The sequence below is a fragment of the Gavialis gangeticus genome, unplaced genomic scaffold, assembly GCF_001723915.1.
Source record: "Gavialis gangeticus isolate Ggan-Ray unplaced genomic scaffold, GavGan_comp1, whole genome shotgun sequence".
In the NCBI taxonomy this organism is placed as follows: domain Eukaryota; kingdom Metazoa; phylum Chordata; order Crocodylia; family Gavialidae; genus Gavialis; species Gavialis gangeticus.
In genome coordinates, this window is record NW_017728992.1 from 103,148,914 (window position 1) to 103,172,560 (window position 23,647).

Below are 23,647 nucleotides of genomic sequence, written 5' to 3' on the forward strand. Positions count from 1 at the left end.
TTGCTCGGGGATGTAGGGGGGTAGTTAGGAAGGCCAAGGCAGAGATGGAACTGGGACTAGCTTCCCAGATTAAGGACAATAAGAAGTCTTTTTTTAAATACATAGGGGGTAAAAAGAAGGTCCCAGGTAATGTGGGGCCCTTGCAGGACGCGTTGGGAAACTTGGTCGTCACACCAGATGACAAAGCTAACATGTTTAACGATTTCTTTGCCTCCGTCTTCCTAAGTAGGGACCAGAACAGCAACCTCCCAGCTGGGCCCCCTTCGGGCCCCGGGGGAGGCACACCTGGGCCAAGGGTTAGCGAGGACTTAGTAAGGGAGCTTCTGGAGGGGCTGGACGTATTCAAGTCAGCCGGTCCGGATGATCTCCACCCTAGAGTTCTAAAGGAACTGGCCGAGGTCATTGCAGGTCCCCTGGCACGGCTTTACGAGCACTCGTGGTGCACTGGAGAGGTGCCGGAGGACTGGAAGAGGGCCAATGTGGTTCCAATCTTCAAAAAAGGGAGGAAGGAGGACCCGGGAAACTATAGGCCAGTTAGTCTTACCTCGATCCTAGGCAAGCTGTTTGAAAAAATAATTCTGGTGCACATCCAGGAGGGGCCAGTGGGGGACTGCATGCTTAGGGGCAATCAGCACGGGTTCATCAGTGGCAGGTCCTGTCAGACCAACCTGGTGGCTTTTTATGATCAGATCACCAGATCATTAGATGCAGGGGTAGCAGTGGACATAGTCTTCCTGGACTTCCGGAAGGCTTTTGACACTGTCTCTCACCCCGTTCTCATTAAGAAAATGGGAGGCTGTGGCATAGACACCCACACAGTCAAATGGGTCGCCAACTGGCTGGAGGGCCACACCCAGAGGGTGGTAGTGGATGGGTCCTTCTCAACCTGGAAGGACGTGGGCAGTGGGGTTCCGCAGGGCTCGGTCCTCGGGCCCGCACTGTTCAACATCTTCATCAGTGATTTGGACGAGGGGGTAAAAAGCACCCTGTTCAAATTTGCTGATGACACTAAGATGTGGGGGGACGTGGGCACACTAGAAGGAAGCAACAGGCTACAATCAGACCTAGACAGGTTACAAGGGTGGGCGGATGAGAATAGGATGGGTTTCAACACAGACAAGTGCAAGGTGATGCACCTGGGGAGGAACAACCGGCACCATACCTACAGGTTAGGGAACTCCCCTCTTGTCAGCACGGAGGCGGAAAAGGATCTTGGAGTCATCATTGACTCCAAGATGAACATGGGTCGGCAGTGTGGGGAGGCAGTTAGGAAGGCCAACCGTACCTTGTCATGCATCCACAGATGCATCTCGAGCAGGTCCAGAGAGGTGATCCTCCCCCTTTATGCGGCACTGGTCAGGCCGCAGTTGGAGTACTGCGTCCAGTTCTGGGCGCCGCACTTCAAGAGGGATGTGGACAGCATGGAGAGGGTCCAGAGGAGGGCCACTCGCATGATCAGGGGACTGCAGGGCAGGCCCTATGAGGAGAGACTACGGGACCTGAACCTGTTCAGCCTCCACAAGAGAAGGCTGAGGGGGGATCTTGTGGCCTGTTACAAACTGGTCAGGGGGGATCAGAAGGCATTGGGGGAGTCACTGTTCCCCCGAGCACAGCCAGGAGTGACCAGGAACAACGGTCACAAGCTAGCAGAGGGTAGATTTAGGTTAGACATCAGAAGGCGCTACTTCACGGTCAGGGCGGCTAGGGTCTGGAACCAACTTCCAAGGGAGGTGGTGCAGGCTCCTACCCTGGGGGTTTTTAAGAAGAGGTTAGATGAACACCTTGCTGGAGTCGTTTGACCCCAGTACTCTTTCCTGCCATGGCAGGGGGTCGGACTAGATGATCTGCTCAGGTCCCTTCCGACCCTAGAAACTATGAAACTGTGAAAACTTAGTGGAAATCTTTGCATTGTGTATTTCAGTGATTCTGGTGCTACTTTTTATATCATGGATCCACAGACCTTTGGAATCAGCAAGCAGGTTAAAATTGTTTTGGCCACTGAAGCTTACTTAGCCTAAGAAGTAAAGCAGTAATGACCTTAAAGCAAAATATAAGAAAAAATATAAGAAAACAGACTAAAATTTCCTAAGAGCAGTATAATATGAGCAATATAATATGGTGAGTGGCTGTATAATGTCACTGATTTTATGAAGAGGCAATCTCTGCATAACAAAAGTTGAAAACAGATTTCATTGTAAATCTCTATTTCCCTTTTCTCAAATTTTAACATAAAAATGAGGAATGGCTTGAAAATTACCATATTTATTCTAAAAACAACAGAAAATGTATTTTCGTAGGCAGTGAGTCAGACTTTCTGTTACAGGTCATTTAAGACTGTCATGATTTGAAATTAGAATTTTTGTTTAATGTTTTTCACCCTTCTAAGATTTCTATAGGATCATAGGAAAGTAAGGCTGGAAAGGACTTCAGACGGTCATCTAGTCCAGCCCCTGCTCAAGACAGGATCATCCCCAGCTAAACCATCCCAGCCATGTGTCCATCTAACCTACTCCTGAAAACTTCCAAAGATATAGATTCTATGTAGTTTAATCTTGACCACTTACATGCTGACTCTGTTTGAAAGCAGATAAAGGTTGCAATTAAGCATAGTTACAATTTTTGGTGTGGATAAATTTGGGTTAGTATTGCTTACAGCTGATGTCGCTAGGAATTCTAACCCTTGACTTCAAGTGCAAGAAATGGGGAGCAAGACAGGAGCCGGTACTTCAACCTTTTCTACAAATTCTTTACCTGTGATATTCTGCTGTTGCTACTAACCTAGTCAGAACTCTGGTAGCCCCTCGGACTGAAGGTGTTGCAAGAATGTATTTGTCTGGTCTTGAGTTGTATTAAGCAGAAAGCAAAAAGAGAGAGGAAAGAGGCAAAAGAATTATATTTGGTTTGCTCACTTTGTCTGATTCAGTCAAAACATCTTTCAGTATCAGGAACGTGGAGTGGATGGCTCTGGAATGGAAGGGAGCATGGATTGAAAAGGAGATGCCAGTTAAGAGATAAGCAGATCAGAGATGGAACTCTTGGGGTATGTCCAGATGAGCGCAGTTGGCAATATGTGGTGCTGCAAACTTGGCTACAGCATCATATACTGCACAGTCAGCCTCTCCTGCCACCCTTGGGGTAACTTGCCACGTGCCAAAGTGTGTGTGGCATGGGCATTCCCTGGGGACAAGTAGCTGCGGCGCAAGGTGCATCACTGCTACTTGTCTCCAGGGAACCAAACATCCGCGCTTGTCTGGACACAGACTTGGACAGTGAACTAAAGGACTGAGCTGGCAGAAGGCATTGTCAGATCTAACTGCTTTTGGATCTAACTGTGCTGATCATGGGATACATCTCTGCTAGAATCCCCACTATAGTTTAGTATCTGTTTAGTTATAAAACAAAAATGTATTCTTTTCCAAACTCAGTGTAAAGGCCCTCATTTAATGTATTTCTGTAGTTTGTGTTTTTTGCTTATTTGTAGATCAGAATTTAATTGGTTTTTCTTGTAAATCCTCAGTGTGGAATTGAATTTGTTTATGCTTTCTTTCTGGTTCTGTTTTAATCCAAGATTGAAGGCATAGTTGCTTTGAGGAAAGGAGAAGGTGTGAAAAGGGTATGAGAGTGCTGTGAGGTATACTAGCCCACAGTTTACAAGATCTTTGTTCTGTTTGAGGCTATTATTTTTAAAAAAAACACATAAAAGTTTGGTAGAGAAAGTTGAGTAGCAGATATTATTTTCAGATCAAGATGATGTTGCTTCCAGGTGAATATTTTTATTGATCAAATCTTTTCCATTGTTGTGTTCACTATGTAACTGGTGATTTTACCAATTTAATTCTTTGTTAATTTTCAACACATCTTAGATCATGGCCTTAAAGCCTCACTGCTGCTACAGCATTTGGCTTAGTTCTGGTATATGATCACACTCGTAAGTAAACAGCTTGAGATATCTGTATTCAGGAATCCTAAGCAGTGAATTGTATCCATAGGGTAATAGATATGTGAAGTAAAAGCTATTCTTACTCTTCCCATAATCTTGGTTCTTCTTTATTTTCCCTTTGTTTTAACATGGAGGTTCTTAGCCTTGGAATCTGCAGATAGGATTGAAGCAGCAGTCCCAACCACTCCATTTATTCTAATTTCTTAGTTTTTCTTCTTTGTTTTTTAAATGTAGGTTGCTGAGGTAACTTGATGCTGCTAATGGAGCATTTTTGCTTTGGAATTTGCTGCTGTTCTTCAGCTAGGTGCCCATCCTATTTTTTTTTTTTTCAGTCTTCCTGCTGTGCTGGGACCTGCCTGTTACCTGCTTGTGATGCTCCAACGTTTGCCTCAAGGGAGGTTAATTGGATTGCAGTCCATGGTCTCTGCTCTATTCTTTAAAGCCAGAAAGCAGGGCAGTCCTAAACACCATCTGTTTCTTCCCTGTCCTGTAAATCTGCTTCATGCATCCTGACTTTCCTCTCTAGTGAACTCAGACCAAAACACACGTCAGCAGGCTCATGACATAACACAGTACTTCAAAGGAGTTGTTGCAATAGCTGGCAAAGGAGTCTGGGGTACACATATGGATTTTAAATGGATTGAGCACTGAGCCACTTGGATTCTTCTGGTGAAAGCGTGTGTGTTTACAGAATCAGGCTGTTTTATTAATGGCAGTGTTGTAAACATGGCAACCTTCTGCAGATGCTTTTCTTATTGTGAGTAGTGAAAGATGCCAAACCTCATAACTGGGAAAATGCTGACTGAGCCCTGTGTTATCAAAGTTTTATAGTGAGATCAGTTGCTGGCAGTCCAGTTAAAGCCCCATACACTTCCAGTGATATAGTAAGATAACAAATTCATGACATGGGTGCAGATGCTCAAAAGCAGATGTTTAGAAGAGTTCAAGAGATTCAGTACTTAATGCAAATGGGATGATATTACGAATGTGCCACCTCTTGCATAACTTTTAACCTTTGTTCATTCTGAACAGGAATGCTCCATATATAAAGCCTGTCTTTTTAATTCTCCACTACACAGGGAGGGAATACCATCTGTAGATATTTACACTGATAGTGCTGAAGCTGTGACAGGAAAAACTAACAACTTTATCACTAAGTATCTAGCTTTTTGCACATGAGACTATTTAGGTACATCATCCAATTCACCAGCAGCAAAGTTGTAAGGAGGACTGAAATGTTTTGTATTTTATTCACCTTAATCCCATTGCATTATTTTTCTCTACTTGATGCAAAGAAATGTGAACTGAACATTAGAAGTTTCTCTTGAAATTGAATGTCTTGGTTTCCACATGGCAAAATACTGAATTGCTAAATGTGATCCTGCTTTGCAGAATACATCTCTGACTTGTCTTGGCTTTCTCAGAATGCTTTTTTTCAGGGATAGCATATGACACAGATTCTCAGCCTGGTGGTCACAAGCAGATATCAAGGGGTCTTAATCATCTTGACCCTTCAGTATTGCTAAATGAGAAGAGGACCTCAGGGAGGAGAAGATCTCAGTATGGTGTGAAAAAGAGATTCTTACGTGAAGAGTTTAGCAAACCACTGTTCTCATATATTCATATCCTCAGCTATCTCAATACCTGGCACCACTCACAATATTTTTATAGTTTCAAATTAGCAAGCTTTTATTATATTGTTTTTACTTCTTTTCTGTAAAAAACTTAATGGTCTGAGGAAGGTGTTGAAAATGTGGTATTCAACATCCAAATAGTGAAAGAATGTCTTTTTTTAGAAAATATGAAAACCCAAATTGCATGTTGCATAGTAATGGTAGGGGGATTGCTAAATCAAAGGTGTACATGAAGTATGATTCTTGTTTGTCTGTCTTAAACAGGCTAATGCAATTGGTCGCAATGCTAAAGCTGTGCGAGAATTTTTGGAAAAGAATTACAAAGAAGAAGCTATAGCAACTGACAGGGAAACTATCAAATTAGCAATAAGAGCTTTGCTAGAAGTAAGTGATCCAATTCAATTTTACAATAAAGCTTTAGAGAAAAGCTTGTATTTCTTCATGTTATGAAAACAAAATGTTTTGTAAACATACTTGTTTTGATGTTCTTATTGTACACTAGGTTGTGCAGTCTGGTGGAAAAAACATTGAACTTGCCATAATCAGAAGAAATCAACCACTGCAGGTATGATTTATTGATTTAATAGGAATAAAAAGATAACTTCTGACAAAAATGATTCTAGTTGACACCTGTGCATTTCTGCTTGATGTATGAAGTGTCCCCTAACATATGGTGGTAAAATGTTATGTGACTTCTGTTGTGTCCCTGTAGATTGATAGTGCTGTGAGCTATAGTAGCTGCTGCTAATTTATAATATACTATAAGAAACTGTGTTGGGGATTTTCAGTGGGGAAAACAGTTTTGAGGAAACATGCAAAAGTGCGTGTGTGTGCACATGCTAGGGGGAGAAAAATACTATTTTAAGTTAATTGTTGAAAAATAAAAGTAACTTTTATTATTGTGCAGTTATAGAGAACCATTTTTACAATGTAATGCTTCCTAGAAACACATTGTGACTTCTTCATAGCTGCTGTTTTCATGGAAAAGACAGACTCCTGGCTCAAAAACGTAAACTGAAAATAAGACTTATGCTGCATTTCATTTCGTTTGCAGCGAACAACTCCATTTTTAATTCTTGACATACATGCATACATAATCTTTTTCTAAAGAAACTTAAATAATTACTTGAGCTGTCTAAAATGGTACTGAGATGTAAAATTTAGTCTTTAGTTCCAAATGCCAAGGTCTCTTTGGAATATTGGAGCTTTCAGTTATTTCTGCTGTACCTTGAAGAAACTCAAATCTAGAGGCAAATCTTGGCAATGCAGTCAAAAGATTTTGACTGATTAAGATAAACGATGGCTTGTCCACTGACTAAATATATCTTCTGCAAAATGGCATTCATCATTGCAGCCTGAGCAGCTCATCTTCCTTTCTTGCAGTCAGTGTCACAGCGTGTAGATAAAGAGACTGCTTCGTTCAGTCTCTTGCTAAATTTGTATTGGTCCTTGCTTGCCCACACATAACAATTACAACAGCTGCTGCCCTTTTGAAATGTTCCCTTTGAAATCACTACAGATTTACTTGTGTCCAGAGAGAGAATCTTTGCGAAATTTTCCACAAAGTTTCTCCAGTATTATTCTGTCATGACAGGACAGAGTATCCCCCAAAATAAATTGTGGAACATCCCTGCTAATCTCTGCAATGTTTTTCTCTAGCCTTTGAGATATCCTGGAATCCATGGATGGCAAGAGCCATCCTTGGCTCCTGCTTTATTCCTATGGGATTTTAAAGAATTAATTCCCTGCACTTTGTTACTGAGTATTTGATTTGCATGGTTTCTTGATAATATATGGTAATGATGCAAGTCTCTTTTTAAAAATTGATTGAATAATTTTGGCTTTTTAAAATTGACCACTACTCCAGCAGGAAATTCTGAATACTGAAGTTTATTTATACTAACAACATAGATGGTTGCCCTAACTTCTGAATCCTTTTGGCTGAAGTTAAGAAAATTCTAATTTTATATGAAAAGGGAACCAGATGATTAAAAAAACAAAAGAAATCATATAAATAGAAGTTCAAAACAAACACTTTTTCATCCTCTAGTCCTGTTTTTTCTCTAGGCACAGAAAAGTGACCTCCTTTATTCCTATTCTTACTGGTCAACAAGTTTCATACTGTTCGTACTATTATTATTCATACTGGTTTTCTTGTCTTATGAAAACCCTTATACCTCTCTCTTCATGTTATTAGTTTATATTGGAAGAATCCCAACCTCTCCCCTAAATCCCAGTTCAGTAATGGATAAGTAGCCATGCTGATTTTTTTTTACCCTAAATAATACTTTTTTATACATTTTATAATATTTGAACCTCTATATTCTCTAGCTGTAGGACTTAGTCATACAAAAGACTGAGCTTCAAAAAAGAAATCTGCCATTTTATTAGTTAATTACTTTTCCCCAGTCAAAATACATTTAGAAAATAGTTTCTTGGGCATTGCAGGTAGCCAAAACACAGTTCTCTGCAGAAGAGAGAGGCTTTGTAGCAGGATACTGAGTGAACATGTGACTCCCCTTTGAAGATGTCATGCACAACACATTCCAAACCACAAGGTTTGTAAAAATGTTTTGATCTGTAGCACAGTAAGCCACCCAACAAGAAATGCTGAAGTTTGAAATTCTTTTGTCTCTTGGACTCAGGCTAGGGTCTATATGAAACAAATTCATACCACAAACTGCCACATAGGCGTATGCACCTAAATCATCCTTTCATGTAGACATGACTGGCTTGCTGTCTTTGAATCATATCTATCAGTGGTGATGATGTGTGCCTACCTGACTTTCACATTGTAGCTGAGTGTTTAGAGCATTTGCCCAGGAAGTGGTAGACCTGGGTTGTAGATCTGTTTCAGCCAATGAGCATTCAGACTCCTCTTTCTGATCTTTCAGGATTATGTTCTCGCTACCAGTCCTAGTCTTCACCCTTCCATAGAAGTTGGGCCACAAGAATCCAGAACAAGAGTAATCAAGATGGTGTCTGATTCACTAGGCCAGTGATGAGGAGCTTGCTATCAGAGGGGGAAAGTCCTGGGTTCTGGTCCCTGTTCCCAAGAACATTTTATGATGACTACTACAAAATACATACCAGTTGGGAACGGGGATCAGAGCTCAGGATTTACACATTCTCAGCACCCTCAGCTTTGCTCAGACTATCCCAGCCTAGCCTGTAGCCAGATGGTTGTGGCAGTCTCCTGGGACAAAATAAGGGTTTCAGTCCAAGCAGGCTGAAGAATCCTGTAACCTAGGACTCCCACTTTCTTGGTGACTGCTCTAGCCATTAGGCTATCATGTAAAAGGTGGACACACCTGTTCTTCCCCCCAAGGATGCTGAACATGGTGGTGCTGTTAGTCAGTGTTAACTGTCTTCACAGAATGCTGACTGAGTTGAACCTCACCAGGGACTTAAGTACATGGCTGCTTAGTTTGTGACTTACTGGTAGTGTGTGTTCATGGGTGTGTATGTTTAAAAACAAACAAGCAAACAAAAGAAAGCCCGTTGAGTTTTCTTGCCAAGTGGAATTAAAAATCCTTCTATCAGATGAGTGCTATCCTTTATTATATGAAAGATTTCTTGTGTTTTGAGCAAAGCTTTTCTTGAGCTTAATACGAGTATCAGTGTTCTTCTGATAGCTGACTGTAAATGGTGCAAGTTCTTCCAAGTATTACTGAAGGATTGGTTCTTTGCCTACATTTATTTAACTATCAGGCTGACCATGAAAGTTCAGAAAGACTTGGTCAAGCCCTTGAACTTTGCAATGTTTTATGTATGATATCTTTTCTCAACACATTTTAAATAGTGCTTTAAATTCCTACAAATGAAAAGTGTAGGATAAGTGTTTTTCTTTTGCTCCACTTCAGCATTATTGATGTTTATATGATTTCACTAATGCTCTGGTCCCCCCCGTTTTCTTCCAGCTTGGACAGAGTTTGAATTTTTAATCTAAAAATAAGAGAGAAGATTTTTGAAGGGCAGAGAAGAGGGAAATAAAACCATATGATTGTTCTTTATTAGTTATCACAAAGAAATAAAAAGTTAAAATCAATATGCTTTTCTTTGCAGGTCAGATTCAGCGAATTCACCATACTTCACTCATACTTTTGATTGTTTAAAACATGGGGTTGAAAAAGGGGGAGTATAGATCCCTTTTCAGATTCAGAAAACCCATGTTTTCAAATAGTGGTTTATCTTCAAACAGAATGCATGAAAACAAATTATAACTTGCCAGTTTAAGGTTGCTGGCTAGTAGTTCAGCCAGAAATGAGCTATATGCATAATCAAAGACAGGGGGATAGAAAATACAGCTTTTGGCTGTAAAGCCCTATTAAAATGGAACCCAGCAGGAGCTTTCCAGGACGTGGTGCTTCTGGGAATACATGGGGACTGAAAACACATCATCACTCTTTGAAAGAGAATGTCATGCATTACACACATGAAACTGACCCATAATATTCTTTCCTGTTATCTGGGTGATATAACATTCAAAGGAAAAGGTCACCCTGTGCCATAGGCACCCCGCTTTCTAAAGAAGGGGTAGTAAACAAGGCTTTTTTCTTGTATGTACTGTTTTCTTACAGTAATAATGTACATATTTCTAACACCTTTAGTCAGGCTGAAGACTTGAGTAAGTATATATAAGGAATGAAAGGAAATTTATTCCAGCTAGAGGTCTGAATGACTGACTGCTGAATTCATTTAATTGCTAGTGAACAACCCAAGAAAACGAAGCCATCACACAATGTGACAGTCTGCTTTAAAAAATAGTCGAGTTCCAATATGAACGTTAGGTTATCTTTTGCAGCTGGAGTTGAAGCGTTAGTAAAGTTGCTCATAGTGAATTCGCTTTTCACAATATCCAGTTTATGAATTATTTCGGGAAAATGGTCATCCCTAACTGTCTCAACTGATCAGGTTTAGAAACATACATCTGATGTGTGGGTGGACTCAGCTCCTGTTCCTTTTGATTGAAGGTTTCTTTTTTTTTAACCTTAGCGCAGTACTCATGCTGAGTGTTTTAGCTCTTCCTCTCAGGCCTCCTTCTCAGATTGAGGGGATAAAGGCAAAGTGCATACCCTGCTCATCAGCTCCTCTCCACCACCTGGCTGAGTTGGAGTACTCTTCAGCCATGATTGCCCATAGATTCATTGTTAACAGATGCCTCAAATCAGTTGGGCAGCACATGTTGGCAGAATGCAGTTTAGCCCCTCATATGGCCCTTAAAGTTAATGTGCTCAAGCTGAGAGCAGTCAGACAGACTTTGATAGTGTTCCTACCATCCATCTGGAGAGCTTCTACTTACAAATGTTGATGGACAGTACTACATCTATCAATTCTGTAAGCAAGTAGGAGGCACTAGGTCCTCCGTATTCAACAAGGAATATGTCCAATTTTGGCAATTGCCATTTCATCCACATTTCAGGAGTTCACCTGTATGGCCTTCACAGTGAGACAATGGATTTTTTGAGCACAGTACATCACAAATGGGAGAACAAAGACTCTGCTCTCTCCCAGCTTTTTCCTAGTGGAAGGTTTTCTGGAAATAGCCTTGTTTTGTGATGAGGCAGAATACAAAGTATCCATTTTTCTACGCCGAGGCAGGCCTCAATCTGGGCTGCTTTTCCAGTGCCTTTCGGGTGCTGTACTATAAGGGCCTATTGTATTCCTCTACTAGTTATAGAAGTGGAATAAGACTGAGCCTGAATCATTCTGAGAGCACCAGCCTGGCCTAGAACATCTGGGTTTCAGGATTTTATGCTCTTATCAGCACAGGTTTGCATTCTTCTACCCCTGCTCCCTAACCTGCTCTTAGAATGATGACTGAGTACATCACCAAGACCTATGGTCAATCCGTCTGACCACCTGGATCCTAGATGGCTCTGACAGCTAGCATATGTCTGGTCCATCCCCACTGGGAGCACCCTAACACATATCAGGAGGGCATCTGCAACATGCACCTACTTTTTCATTATCTTCATGGTGTCTAACCATGCCATCAACTCCAAATATCCTAGACTCTAGACTACCTTGTTGGACCCAAGGGCCCCTGATATCTCTCCTTTAAGCTTTTGTTTCCAGCTAAAAGCTGGCTAGTTTTCTTTCACGCTGTCATGCTGAAGCTTCTAAAAACTCTGGCATATGCCTTCTAGTGCACCAAGGACCCAATTCCGCAATACAGTCTGAACCTTGTCACTAATGCCTTTACCATTTAAACCAGCAGTCAGCAATCTTTAACAACTTGTTAAAGATTCACTGCTACCTGTCCTCAGTCTGGGCACAGGCACAAGCAAAGCCCTTAGACTCCACAAACCAATTTTAATGGCTCCATGGGCTGTATGTTGCCAACCCCTGTTGAAGCCAGTGGCATCTTCCACTCAATTCAGTATATGTCTGTGAAAATGGTCTTCTAGTTTGGTGGACTTAATCACCACCAAGTTAGTGAGATCCAAGTCCTAATGTATAGGGCAAGCCCTTGTATCGGCAAGTCCTCTGTATAGGACCTTCTGTACCCATCTCAGATTCCTGCCAATTCCACCTCAGCCAATAAATTCTGTGATTGGTCTTTTTCCCCAAAGCTGCATGATTTAGAAACTGAGGCTGTTCTTCACAGTTTGAATGTGAAGAGGGCTCTGATATATTTTTTGCACAGGACTAAACTCTTTTGGAGGTTTCCACCCCATTTGTGGCTATAGCCAGGAGATCCAAAAAGTCAGTTATTTCCTCCTGAAGTCTTTCCAGCTGGGTTTCCAGTTATACTAGACCCATTGGCTAAGGTTTTTCCATAATGTGAGTACGCTCCGCAAGGGCTCTGGCTACCTCTGCTGCCTCCCCCTTCATGCTGTCTGCATCAAACATTGGCAGAGTACTAACATGGAGCGCAGACTATACTTTCATTAAGCCCTATACAGTTGCGGAGGATTCTCCAAATGATATCAGCTTTGTTAGAGTGGTACTCCAGGGAATCTGTGCCCAAAGAGACTCTTGAGTCTCATCTCCAGGTGTTTGTGGGCACTGCTTTTGGAATCACCCGCAGGTGAGAGTGTCTGTATGTGAGAACAACTATTCAAAGGAGAAAGGAAAGTTACTTCCCAATAATTGGACTTCTTTTGAGAAGAATTATCCATGTGCACTTTTGAACCTTGCCTTCCTCACCCTTTTCCTTCAGTCTCTCTTTGAAACTCTCCTGTGTTTCCTGTTAGTTACAGCAGAGATAGACACTCCATCCTTTACCTGGTGGAGGGAAGGGGCTGAGGTGCTCTTCTGCACAAACTGCTGAGACAAAAATGTGTTTGGTCAAATGGCTTAGTGGCTGAGGTCACCTGTATGGGAGAGTGTGTGTGTGGAGAATTACAGTTACTGATAACTTCCCTTTTTTACTTTAATAAAAGAAAGAGAAAAAAACCAACAAAAGTCCGATTATTGATCTGTAATTCAGATAGTTTTCCAAACTTTTTTAATGCATTAGTAGTACATTTTAGAGTTCTAATACAGAATTGAATTTTACAGATAATACCAGAGCTATTCAACTGCTGGCCATCTTTCCCACTGCCATGTGGTGGGGGAGGACCTTGGCCCCTCGTAGCCCCCAGCCCTACTGACATTGAACAGTCCTGAATTATAGGATTGCATGTGAAATCTGCATTATTTAGTCTTATACTGTACTTTCTCCCATTCAGATTTTTAGTGCAAAGGACATTGAATCACAAGTTGCTGAAATAGAGAAAGAAAAAGAAGAATCTGAAAAGAAAAAGAAGAAAAGTATTTAAATTTCAGCAAAAAGAAGATAGCTGCTATTGAAATGTTTCTGGAGTTGTAACAGCTGCTAATTGACAGTGTTTACCGTTGCTGAATAATCTTATCTATTTAATTATTGAATACATTAGTTTTCTTAAACTGTGTTACAGATGTGTTAAATCCAATGTGCTCGTTGTATTCACCAGCATGTGCATACACGAATATATTTGCATTTTGCTGTTCCTCCAAGTTTAATGTGCATCCAGCATTCAAAGGCATTGGCACATTTCCTGCACACAAATTATCACCAAGCTATTTGGCATATCTCTGTATAAGTTATTTAAAGGTTTCAGGTTTTCTTGTGTAAGTTTTTGCAAGTCTAATATTTGTTTGCTTTTACTAGCGTGATACATATGTAGTCCAATAAAAATTAAGAATGAAATAAAGTTTTGATTTGTTCTGACTGGCTCTTTTGCCTAAGTATTGTTACGTTTGTCCAAACCCTTTGCACAGCTTGCCTCTTTTTGTCTGTCAAAGAAGCCACAGCACATGGATTGGCACTGCTGTCTGGGTGACAAGAGACCCCTTTCCTTTGATCAGTGGTTTGTACCAGATAGGGGATGCTGTTTTTTCTTAGTACATTAGTATTATTTTTAACTTTTTAAAATTTGACAAATCTATCATGCCAGTACTTAATTGAGAACATGTATCTGTACCTAGGTAATCATTTAGTACTAAATGCTTCTTCTCAGGTATATTTTTATTTGTACCTCTCCTGTTATTAGGCACCTTTCAGCTGCCTAATTTCCTTATTCCTGATATTTTTATTTCCCTTCCTTTTATTCTTTATCCTATTTCTCCCTGTTTCTCCTTGTTTACCTTGTTCAACAGTCCTATCCCATCACTCTTGTTCCTCACTTCAAGCCCAACCAGTGAGGGTACTCATGATTCCATCACCTTAATGTCTCAGCAAACTGCATCAGTGGCAGCACCAGGTGGCTTCTTACATCTACTGCAGCAAGAATTATAGGTGTATATCCAGACAGACTTTCTGCTGCTAAGGGCCAGCTGCCCTAGAGTACAGCAGCGTAAACTGTCTTGGCTCACAGCTAAATCAAGCTTCTGATCATTATCTTTAACTCTGAATGTTCATGTGGGTTCTTTAGCTTAGGTCAGAATTTTATGCAAGTGTTGGTTTAATTCTTCTCATGTTGTATTTTTAAACATTTTTTCTGAAGGTAAAGTTACACTGTATTATGGCTGATCTTTTAATCTGATATTTATAAACTTGCATAAATTTAATACTCAGTTTGGTATCTACCAGTCTGACTGTCCAGAAGAGAAGTCCACCTGCATAAGTCAGAACAGGAAACAGAAGCAGCAGAGACAGGTGAGAGAATGTTGTGACATCAGATTTGAAGTTAAAAAGCTGAGATGATATACAAATGGGTAGTTATGCATCCAGCTGGCCATATCTTTGGCATAATACCTGTTTTTCATTCTTCTCTCCATCTTTTTTTAAGACTAAATAGGTGTTGTCTCTTTTGTATGGAATCTCTTTTGTTTCCAGATTTTTCTGCTCTAATTTGCTGTCTCTTTAAGCACTTCTTCCCTAAAGACCTCAGGTTCTCTGGCATGAATTTGGACTGCCACTTAAATCTGGAATGTTGGTAAATCTAGTAATGTTCATTTATTTTTTTCCATAAATATATACTAATTTTAGTTTCTCTAGTGAAGTTGATTCTTCAAATACATTTCAATTTCTTTATTGTTATAATTATGTGCATACATAAAATTAAGTCAGAAGCCCTGCCAAGTCCCCCTCATTTAAAAAGAAAAACTTTAAGGCAAACATTAAGTATGTCTTACTCCAACAAAAACCTTTTCTGTGTGCATTCAATCAAAATTATAAAATATAACTTGTAAAAGGGTCACTGTCAGATTAAAAATCTTAATTTAAATTGTGGAAAACGTTAAGTAATGTGGCAAGTTACTGTCATTTTATCTATGGGGTTGTGAGAAGTAAAACCTATTGGACATGAGACTATGACATAACCTATGAAGGCTCAATAAATGTCTCTGTGTTCCCTAGGAGACACCATGGACCATCAGCTGGGTGAGAAGCAATGGAAGATGGTTTAGATTTGCAGCTTCTGAGAAAGACGTGAGAGCTGGGATCTATAGCAAGACTCTTGTGGCTTAGTAAAGAGGAGTAAAGAGGGCACCTCTAAATGAATATGAAATGAGTTAATTCATGGGTTGTTAATTATTTAATATAATAAAAGGCTTAGTCTGTCTGTCTAACACTTTTGCCCAACTGCACATGTGCGGATTGGCTGAGTTAAAATGGGAGCTCCTCTGCTGGCACCGCTGCCTCCTGCAGCCTCAGGTGCGGCTGCTCCATCCACCCCACCTTCACACGACCAAAAAAAAAAAAAAATTGTCACGAACATGTCACAAGCAGTGGGGACAGCTGAAGAAAGGCAGGCGCCCCTCCACCAGCCCCACCTCCTGCAGCCTCCGGTGTGGTGACTCCCTCTGCCCCATCTCCACAGAGGCAAAAAAAAAAAATTTTGCACAAGCACTTTTCCTCAGCTAGCCCCACTGCTTTTAAAGTGGGAGCCCCTCTATCATAGTGGGGTTGGACCCGAAGGGGCGGGGAGGAGAAGGAGCAAGGTCGGACCCAAACGGAGGTGGGGAGCGGGGTCAGACCCAAAGTGGGTGGAGGGGGATCAGACCTGAACTTGGCGGGGAGGGTGGACCCAAAGTGGGGTGGAGTGGTGTTGGACCTGAAGCAGAGAGGAGGAAAGGAGGGGCAGGGTCAGACCTAAACCAGGGGCAAGCAGGGTGGGACCCAAAGTGGTGGGGGGAGAAGGGGTGCAGGGCCAGATGTGGGGCTCCATCCCTGCCAGCTCCCCTTCCCCTGTCATTCTTGATGGGCAATTTGCTAGTATATACAATAAAGTTCATTCACCAAGCCTGAAGAGGAGTCGGGGTAACTAGATATTCCTGAAGCAACCTATGAAAACCTCCTCCAATATTTATCAACAGCCACTCTGTTGGACAAAAAGGTGCAGTGATACAGAATTTTCAGGTGTAAACATTTGGAGGTTATAGTATTCTGAGTGAAGGCCATAGGAAACTAGGCTTGCAACAAAAATCATATCTTTACCTAGAGTCATAGCGTCATAGAGAAGTATTGCTGGAAGGGACCTCCAGAGGTCATCTAATCCAACCCCCTGCTTTAGGCAGGATCATCCCTATCCAAACCATCCCATCCAAACCATAATGTAAACTCTGCGTAACACATAACCCTGACGCAACACAGACCTAACATCCTAACCTGCCACAGGTAAAGCAGGGGAATCAGAACAGCCAATGTCTTGCTTCTATAAAATGTTGTCAATATATGCTCAAGAGGTCCAGGGTTAGAGGGCCATGCTCCTCCCTGCTATAGAGGAAGACAAAAACCCCCAGTCCATACAAATCTGACCATGGGTTAAAATTCCTTCCTGATCCCAAATATGATCAGTCTGACCCTGAGCAGCAGGGCAAGACCCTCTAGCCAGGAACCTCCAGCTTTGGTCCAAGCAGGAGCATTGGCATACCCCAAAGTCCCAAGCCTTGGCTGTAGCCAACAGCCAGTGCCTCTGGGAAGGCTTCAAAACACCCTGATGTACAAAGAAGAAAAAAAAGTGTGGTGGGGCGGGAGAGGAGAGAAGGGCAGAGACAACCAACAAAGCCCAGAAGCATGGGAACTAGCTAGCCTTAGCTACACCTAGATCATCCCTGACCAGTGGCTATCCAGACTTTTCTTAAACACCTTCAGTGATGGAGAGTCTGTAACTTCCCTAGGCAGTCTATTGCACTGCCTCACTGTTCTAACAGTGAGATTTTTCCAATAAACTTACTTTGCTGCAATTTCAAGCCATTTGTCCATGTCCTCTCTGCAGCAAAAGAGAAAAGATGCTTTCCCTCTTCATGGCAGCCCTTCAAGTATTTGGCTGCTATCGTGTCCCCTCTTAAGCGCCTTTTCGGCAAGCTCAACATGCCTAACTCCTTCAGTCTCTCCTCATATGACTTGCTTTCTGAAGCCTTCATTATCTTTGTTGCCCACCTCTTGACCCTCTCTAACTTCCCATGTCCTTTTGAAAATGTGGAGCCCAGAACTGCACAAACCATGCCAAAAGGCGCCTAACAAGTGCCAAGTAAAGAGGCACTATTACCTCCTGTGTCTTGAGATCCTATCCTCCTTCTGTGTTTAGATCTATCTGAGATCCTATACTTCTTATGAAATCTTAGGCCACTAAAATGGAAACAATTTTAAGAATCCCAAATCTATACTAACCTGATTTATTCTTCATATCTTCTAGCTTGGAAAATGAAGGCTGGCTAATTAAACTGTTCTTTATTATAACTGTGGCTTGACAGTTTTACTAGGGCTGTGCAAAACAGCACCATTCTGTTTCGCCTTGAGTTTTGATGGTTTGGCAGAACAGCGTTCCATTTCAAATTTCATTTTGATTCGAAACAGCTGTTCCATTCCGTTCCATTGAAACAGAAAGGCTGTTTTGACACTGTTTCGAAGTTTCACTGGGGATGGGAAGTCAGCCCAGCTGTGCTGACTTCCCATCCCCTGTGCTAGATCGTGCTGGGGGCAGGAGGCAGTCCAGTTGGGCTGTTTCTGCATCCCCCGTACTAGATTGCGCTGGGGCCAGGAGGCAGCTCAGCTGGGTTGCTTTCCCATCCCCCGTGCTAAATCACACTGGGGATGGGAAAGCAGCCCCAGCCTATGGTTGAAATGTTTCAATTTTCAAAACGTTTCGACTAGCCTCATTTTGTTTCAAGGCTATTTTGATGGCCTTTGTTTCATTCCAATTTTGCTGTTTCAACCTCAACATTCGTTGAAACAGTGTTGGAACAAAACAGCTGGCGAAATTTCACACAGCCCTAATCTTTACCCATAACCATAGGAACTAAACTGTCTAGCCAAAGTGAAAAAAAATATTCCTTTCCTGTGATTTAAAGGAATCACAGGATTGGCAAATCTAGTAGTGGCAAATCTAGCATGTGCATTGACCAGGAGTTTAAGGTCAGTATGGATAAGTGATAGTCTGTGTCAGCTAGGTGAAAAGTTACCTAGTATCCTCAGCTGGAGTTGTCTAGTTCAAGTAGATAATTGTGTGTCCATCTGGCCAAATGAAGTGGAGTGTGTTGATTGGCAGCATGGATGAAAGCAACATCACTTCTCTATGTTCTCTCCCACTTCTCTCCATTTGTATTTCTGAATAGCCCTAGACAGCAAGATGACTATCATGTGTCTGTGTAAATGGCTGGTTGACCCAGATCTGGCAGGGCTTGTCTTCTGGTGCTAATTTGGAATAGCTCATATATGTCTGTGATTTAAAGACCTCTACCCTACAAGTTGATGACAGCATGGTATCATCTATGTGTGGCAATGTGGGACCCCCCCCGCCCCCCGCCTAGCCACGGTGCTAGGTTCCTCACTTGCCTTTGGGCACGCCCCCCACCTGACTTGCCTGCCATGCCTTGTTCTTAATTAATTAAGATATTATGGAGCCTTGCAGCCAGATGATGTTACTGCCTTCCAAGCCAGCAGGGAACTGAGCCATTTATATAGGCAGCCAGGGATCTAAATGGCTGCCTCAGTCAAGCACCTGCTGGCTGCTTGGCTCTAGTTTTAAAGTGGCAGGCACCCACAGTGCTCTACCACACACCTCCCCCCTTTAAATGGTACCAGGGGAAGTTTTCCCCAGCTGCTGCTCCAAAGCAGGCTCCCCTTGGAGCCTGTGAAAGCCCTCAAGTGGCAAGCACCCCAAAGGTGCTCTGCCACACACCACCCCCCATAGAATGAGATTTGGGGGCTCCGCTTGGCTGCCTTCCCTGCTGGGCTCTGCCCCAGCCTACTGCAGCCCCTGCCACGTGGCGAGCACCCCAAAGGTGCTCCGCCATACTATGATACCAGAAAAAACATAACCGCCACAACTATACTTGGGCAAAGGTGAATAGCAGGTCAAATCCGCTCTCTTGACATCTCTAAGCCTCGACATCTCCAAGCCTCCTAACCTTCACTGTAGCTTGTAACCAGATGATGTTAATGTTATGTTGACAGGTAAGTATACTGTGGTTGTCTGTCAACAAACCCTTGATGTTTTGCTGCATAATTCAAAGTGTCAAGCCAACAGCTTGAAAGATGTATGGTGACACACAGCCTAGTTGTCAGTGGCCGTGACAGAGATTCAGTGAATTTGGTCTCCTGGTTGGCTCATTAGTTTCTCTGGTAGGTACAAGGTACTCATGTGGAGTCCAATGTGAGCATGGATCCAGGTAATTTAAAGCAATAATACTTCCCTATTTTTTGCAGGATGCTCTGTGACAATGTTACAATTACAATCAATTCTACTGGATTTTTTAATAACTTCTCGCTATGTTACCTTCTTTCCCTTATGAGCTGTATTCACTATTTTAATGTTGTGTTTTGTAGTGTCTTAAGTATCATTTCGTCTGTTATTTTTACTCCCTCTCACATTTCTCTCATTACATTCTGTTCTTTACTTATTCTATTAAATAATTCTCTCTCACAAACGTAACACATACTCTTCTCTCTCTGCTTCACCTTACTGTTTCTACCTGCCTTTTCAACATTATACTTTCACTTCTGTTCATTCACATATGGGTGATGGAAATTTTACCAAATAGCGAGTAGTCGGAGGATTAATTTTAGCCAGAACTGATATTAAAATTGAGTGTTCTCAAGTCTGAGAGACAATGTCCAGGTGTGACAAGCCAAATCCAGCTCTCCCCTAAACTGCTGGAAGAGGAGAGCATAAGGTCAATGTTTTTTCGTTCTTTTGCCTCTCCCTTCAGTTATCGTTAGGAGTCTGATAAATATTCTTCTGGTTGCTGAGAAAGAAAGAAAACTGCTTCTTAATCCTCCTAAAATACCTCAGATTGCCCTGCTTGTGGGATGTTTTACATTATTTTCTCCTCCAGTCTTCTAGCTTGTCTAATGGAGTCTGCTACTCTGTTCTTATCTACCCTGTCTTTGTGGGTATGTCTACACTGCAGCGGAAGATGTGAATCTAACTTGAGCAGGCATACTGTTGCTAGCTTTACAAAGTGAAATGGCAGTAGAAATGTTACAACATGAACTGTAATGCAGACTGCTGAAGTGATCTGGGGAGCGCATGTATCTACTTGGATTGTTAGCCCATGTTAGTCCATACAACTGCTGCTTTATTGGTGTTAGCTAGATGAAAGCTAAGATGATTATGCTTACACATGCTTCACTCGAACTTTCAGTTGCAGTATGTATACCTGTTGAGTCCTCTTCTAGAGTGATTGGCTCCACTAGTGCCTCTGCTGCTGGTTATAGTCTTTCTACCTGGCAGTAGAGTGAAATTGAGCAAGGTACTGAATAAAAACAGTGAAAACTGAAAGGACTATTCAGATTTCATCCTAGTGCAACTTGGCAAATCTAGTAGTGGCTGGTTTAAGGAGCTGTCTATCTCTACACACGGAAAACAGTACCACATCATCTTATACATTCAGTTATGTTTTATATTTTCCTTATTTTGCAAGCAATAGGATTTTTGTTGATGCTAGAAGGCCTTGCCAGACAAATGGTTAGTTGTGGTGTCTTTATGGGGTTTGTATCCTCTTTTAATTCTTGCATTTTTCTTGGGTTTTTTTGGGGGGGTGGAGTTTAAATAAAAGAGCCCTCAACATCTTTTCACACACAAGAGATTCTGTTTGAAAACTGAACACACTTCTTTCTGAAAATGTGGTACTTACCATAGTTAAAGTAAGCACTGAGGACTGCCATAAAAAAAGAAAAAAACTTTTCTGCACTAATTATTTACTTTGGACATTTAGGGACACTACACTTACCATCAGTTTTCTCTGTTGTGTACAGTAGGCCTTGATTCTAGAATCACTGACAGATGTGATTAACATGAAACGTAAACTCAGTCTCACTGAGCTTGTGTATAAAGACAGGTAAGTGCATATAAGTTCACAGGATTAGGCTCTAAGGCTGCAGAAATTTATCTGTGAACTTATTGTTACTAGTCCCAATAGAATTAGTGATGGACATGCCTCATAATAGTATCCTTTCTATTAAAGAGGCTGGAGAAATTGAGGTTGAGAAATCATCCTTCCACTTTGAAAACTAATTTGTAAAAAATCCATTGTTTGTTTTTCACTTACAAGAAATATGCTTCATTTACAAGGGAAGAGAAGTTTTTTCTCTTTCTATAACTGCAAACTTTTTTCCCCTTCTCAGCCTCATCAAACACAGGCCAAATTCCAGTTCTAACTCTCATCCTGCAACAAGTTCAGAATAGGTACAGAGTTCATGTTGGACTCAGGACACTAGTTACATCTTTGCAAATACTCTTTTTTTGTCACTAAATTTTACTAATATCACCTGTTTCTTTTAGGACGGTGGTGTCAAACACAACCCCTGGGACAGATCCAGCCCATGGAGCCCCATAATATGGCCCTTGATGTTGTTCCATTGACCCATATGTTGCATTAGCCAGCTCTGTGCTACATGCGGGCCAGGTCCTCGGCTGCGGTGCCCATGGCACCCAGCTGACCTGGTGTCCTGGATTGGCCAGATGAGTGTCACATGCACTGCATTAGCGCAGGCACCATTGATCTGGCCTCTGGGGCCAAGCGAGCTTGCCAGCCCTGTTTTAGGAGCTAGGGGACAGGTGCTACATCAGAAGAAGCATAATACAGCAGAGAAAATACAATGGTAACACCTGTGAAAACTTATTTTGATTCTGAAAACAGGCAGAGGTAAGGAAGAAGGTGCAGCAAAACTGTTACAGGGTCATTTTCAGTGTCGAGCCCAGGCCTGGAACACAATGAATCTTCTCATTTACCACATATCTTGTGGGCTCTAGCAGATGCAGCTTGGCTAAGCAATGGTTAACTTGTTGGGGGGCTAACCCTAGCACTCCCAGAGCCTGCCAGAGGAGCAGGTTTTAATGGTGATCCCTTTCCCTGAGGTTCATTAACATTTTGAAAGTTGTTGGTTGTAGCTGTGTTGGCCTAAGGACACAGGCTGACAAGGTTCTTTGGGGAAAAATTGTTCTTCACAATCTATTGGGCACAAACACCCTTTTTCAGACACAGAGTCTGCTGGTAAACATTTTTAATGAACAGGCCTGACCAGGCTTCTTTTGGCTTCTGAGTCCTTGTCAGAAAAATTAATGTTGATTTTTTTTAAAGAATATATTTGGTGTTCCAGGTCAAATCACCCAAATCAGTTCCAAATCATCTCAACTGAGCAGAACTCAGTCGTTCCAAAAACCGTAATGATTGAGCAGGCAGAACTCAATTGTTCTAAACACCATGTATGGTGCTACAACCAGTGAACATCCTCCATCCCAGGCTCTCACCCTGAGATTTCACATGCTCCCAAACCCATTGGCAGGTGTCCTAGGTGTAGGACCAAGCCCAGGAGGTCTTGGGATTCAGGTGCCCCCAGATACTCCAGACTCTTACATCTGGGACTTCAGATGCTCTCTGGACTTGATCAGAGCCAATGTTGAGTCCTTTGAAACCCAAATGATATTTATTTTCTACCTAAGTGGACTTCTACCATCTCGGATTTTCCCCTCAGCTTCAAGAAGGGTGTGCACACCTGAAAGCGTGCATCATTTTCTTGCTATTTTCTAGTTGGTTTAACAAAAGACCCAAGAGTTTTTTTAGAGTTCTGCATTCCTCTTGGAAACCCAATGGTTTGGCCTACAACTCACCTCCCCCCTCCACAGAGGCATAAAGCTTCACCAGCTTTCCCTTCCCCTCAGCGCCCTGCCCGGCGTGAGGCGGGAGAGGGCACGTGGAACGCGGCCCTCTGTGACGCCACAAAGCACCGCCCCTCCACCCCCCCGGATTGTTGGCGCAGCCAATGGGGAGGCGGAGAGCGCCGGGAAAGCCCGGCCGCGGCCCCTTAGCCTCAGCGCGTGCGCCCGGGGGCCGCGTGGCCACATAAACATGGCAGGGGTAGCCCCACGCCGGCGGCGCTGGGGGTAGGCGCGCTACAGGCTCGGGGAGGGGGCAGGGCGCCGCCGCAGGAGCATGACGCCCGCCCGCTGCTGACTGGAGGCCGGGCAGGCCCCACGTGTGCGCCGCCGCGGAGCCGGCAGGGCATGGATGCCCATGTGCTTTGGCAGCTCCAGCGCTGCCCGCCGCGCCGCCTCTCTCCTCCTTCTCCATGAGCACCTCGGTGCGGGTCATGCCCGCGGGCGACCCGGAGCCGGCGGCCGCTGCGAGCGGGGGGCCATGCTCGCAGCCCGCCCCCGGC

The 23,647-nt window shown here is 42.6% G+C and overlaps 2 protein-coding genes across 2 annotated transcripts in view; both read left to right on the plus strand.

Annotated features, from left to right (window-relative positions):
- The window catches only part of PSMA8 (proteasome subunit alpha 8), a gene marked incomplete at its 5' end in the record, with an annotated part of 22,235 nt that extends 8,459 nt beyond the window's left edge, over nucleotides 1–13,776 (plus strand). The window contains 3 exons of the mRNA XM_019518885.1: nucleotides 5,839–5,958; nucleotides 6,077–6,139; nucleotides 13,251–13,776. Of these exons, the coding sequence (XP_019374430.1) occupies nucleotides 5,839–5,958; nucleotides 6,077–6,139; nucleotides 13,251–13,340 (273 nt within the window). The remainder of the gene's footprint in view (nucleotides 1–5,838; nucleotides 5,959–6,076; nucleotides 6,140–13,250) is intronic.
- A 7,507-nt stretch (nucleotides 13,777–21,283) lies between these two features.
- TAF4B (TATA-box binding protein associated factor 4b) overlaps nucleotides 21,284–23,647 on the plus strand; it is a 155,923-nt gene continuing 153,559 nt past the window's right edge. Inside the window, exon 1 of the mRNA XM_019518898.1 lies at nucleotides 21,284–21,327. Within this exon, the coding sequence (XP_019374443.1) occupies nucleotides 21,284–21,327 (44 nt within the window). The remainder of the gene's footprint in view (nucleotides 21,328–23,647) is intronic.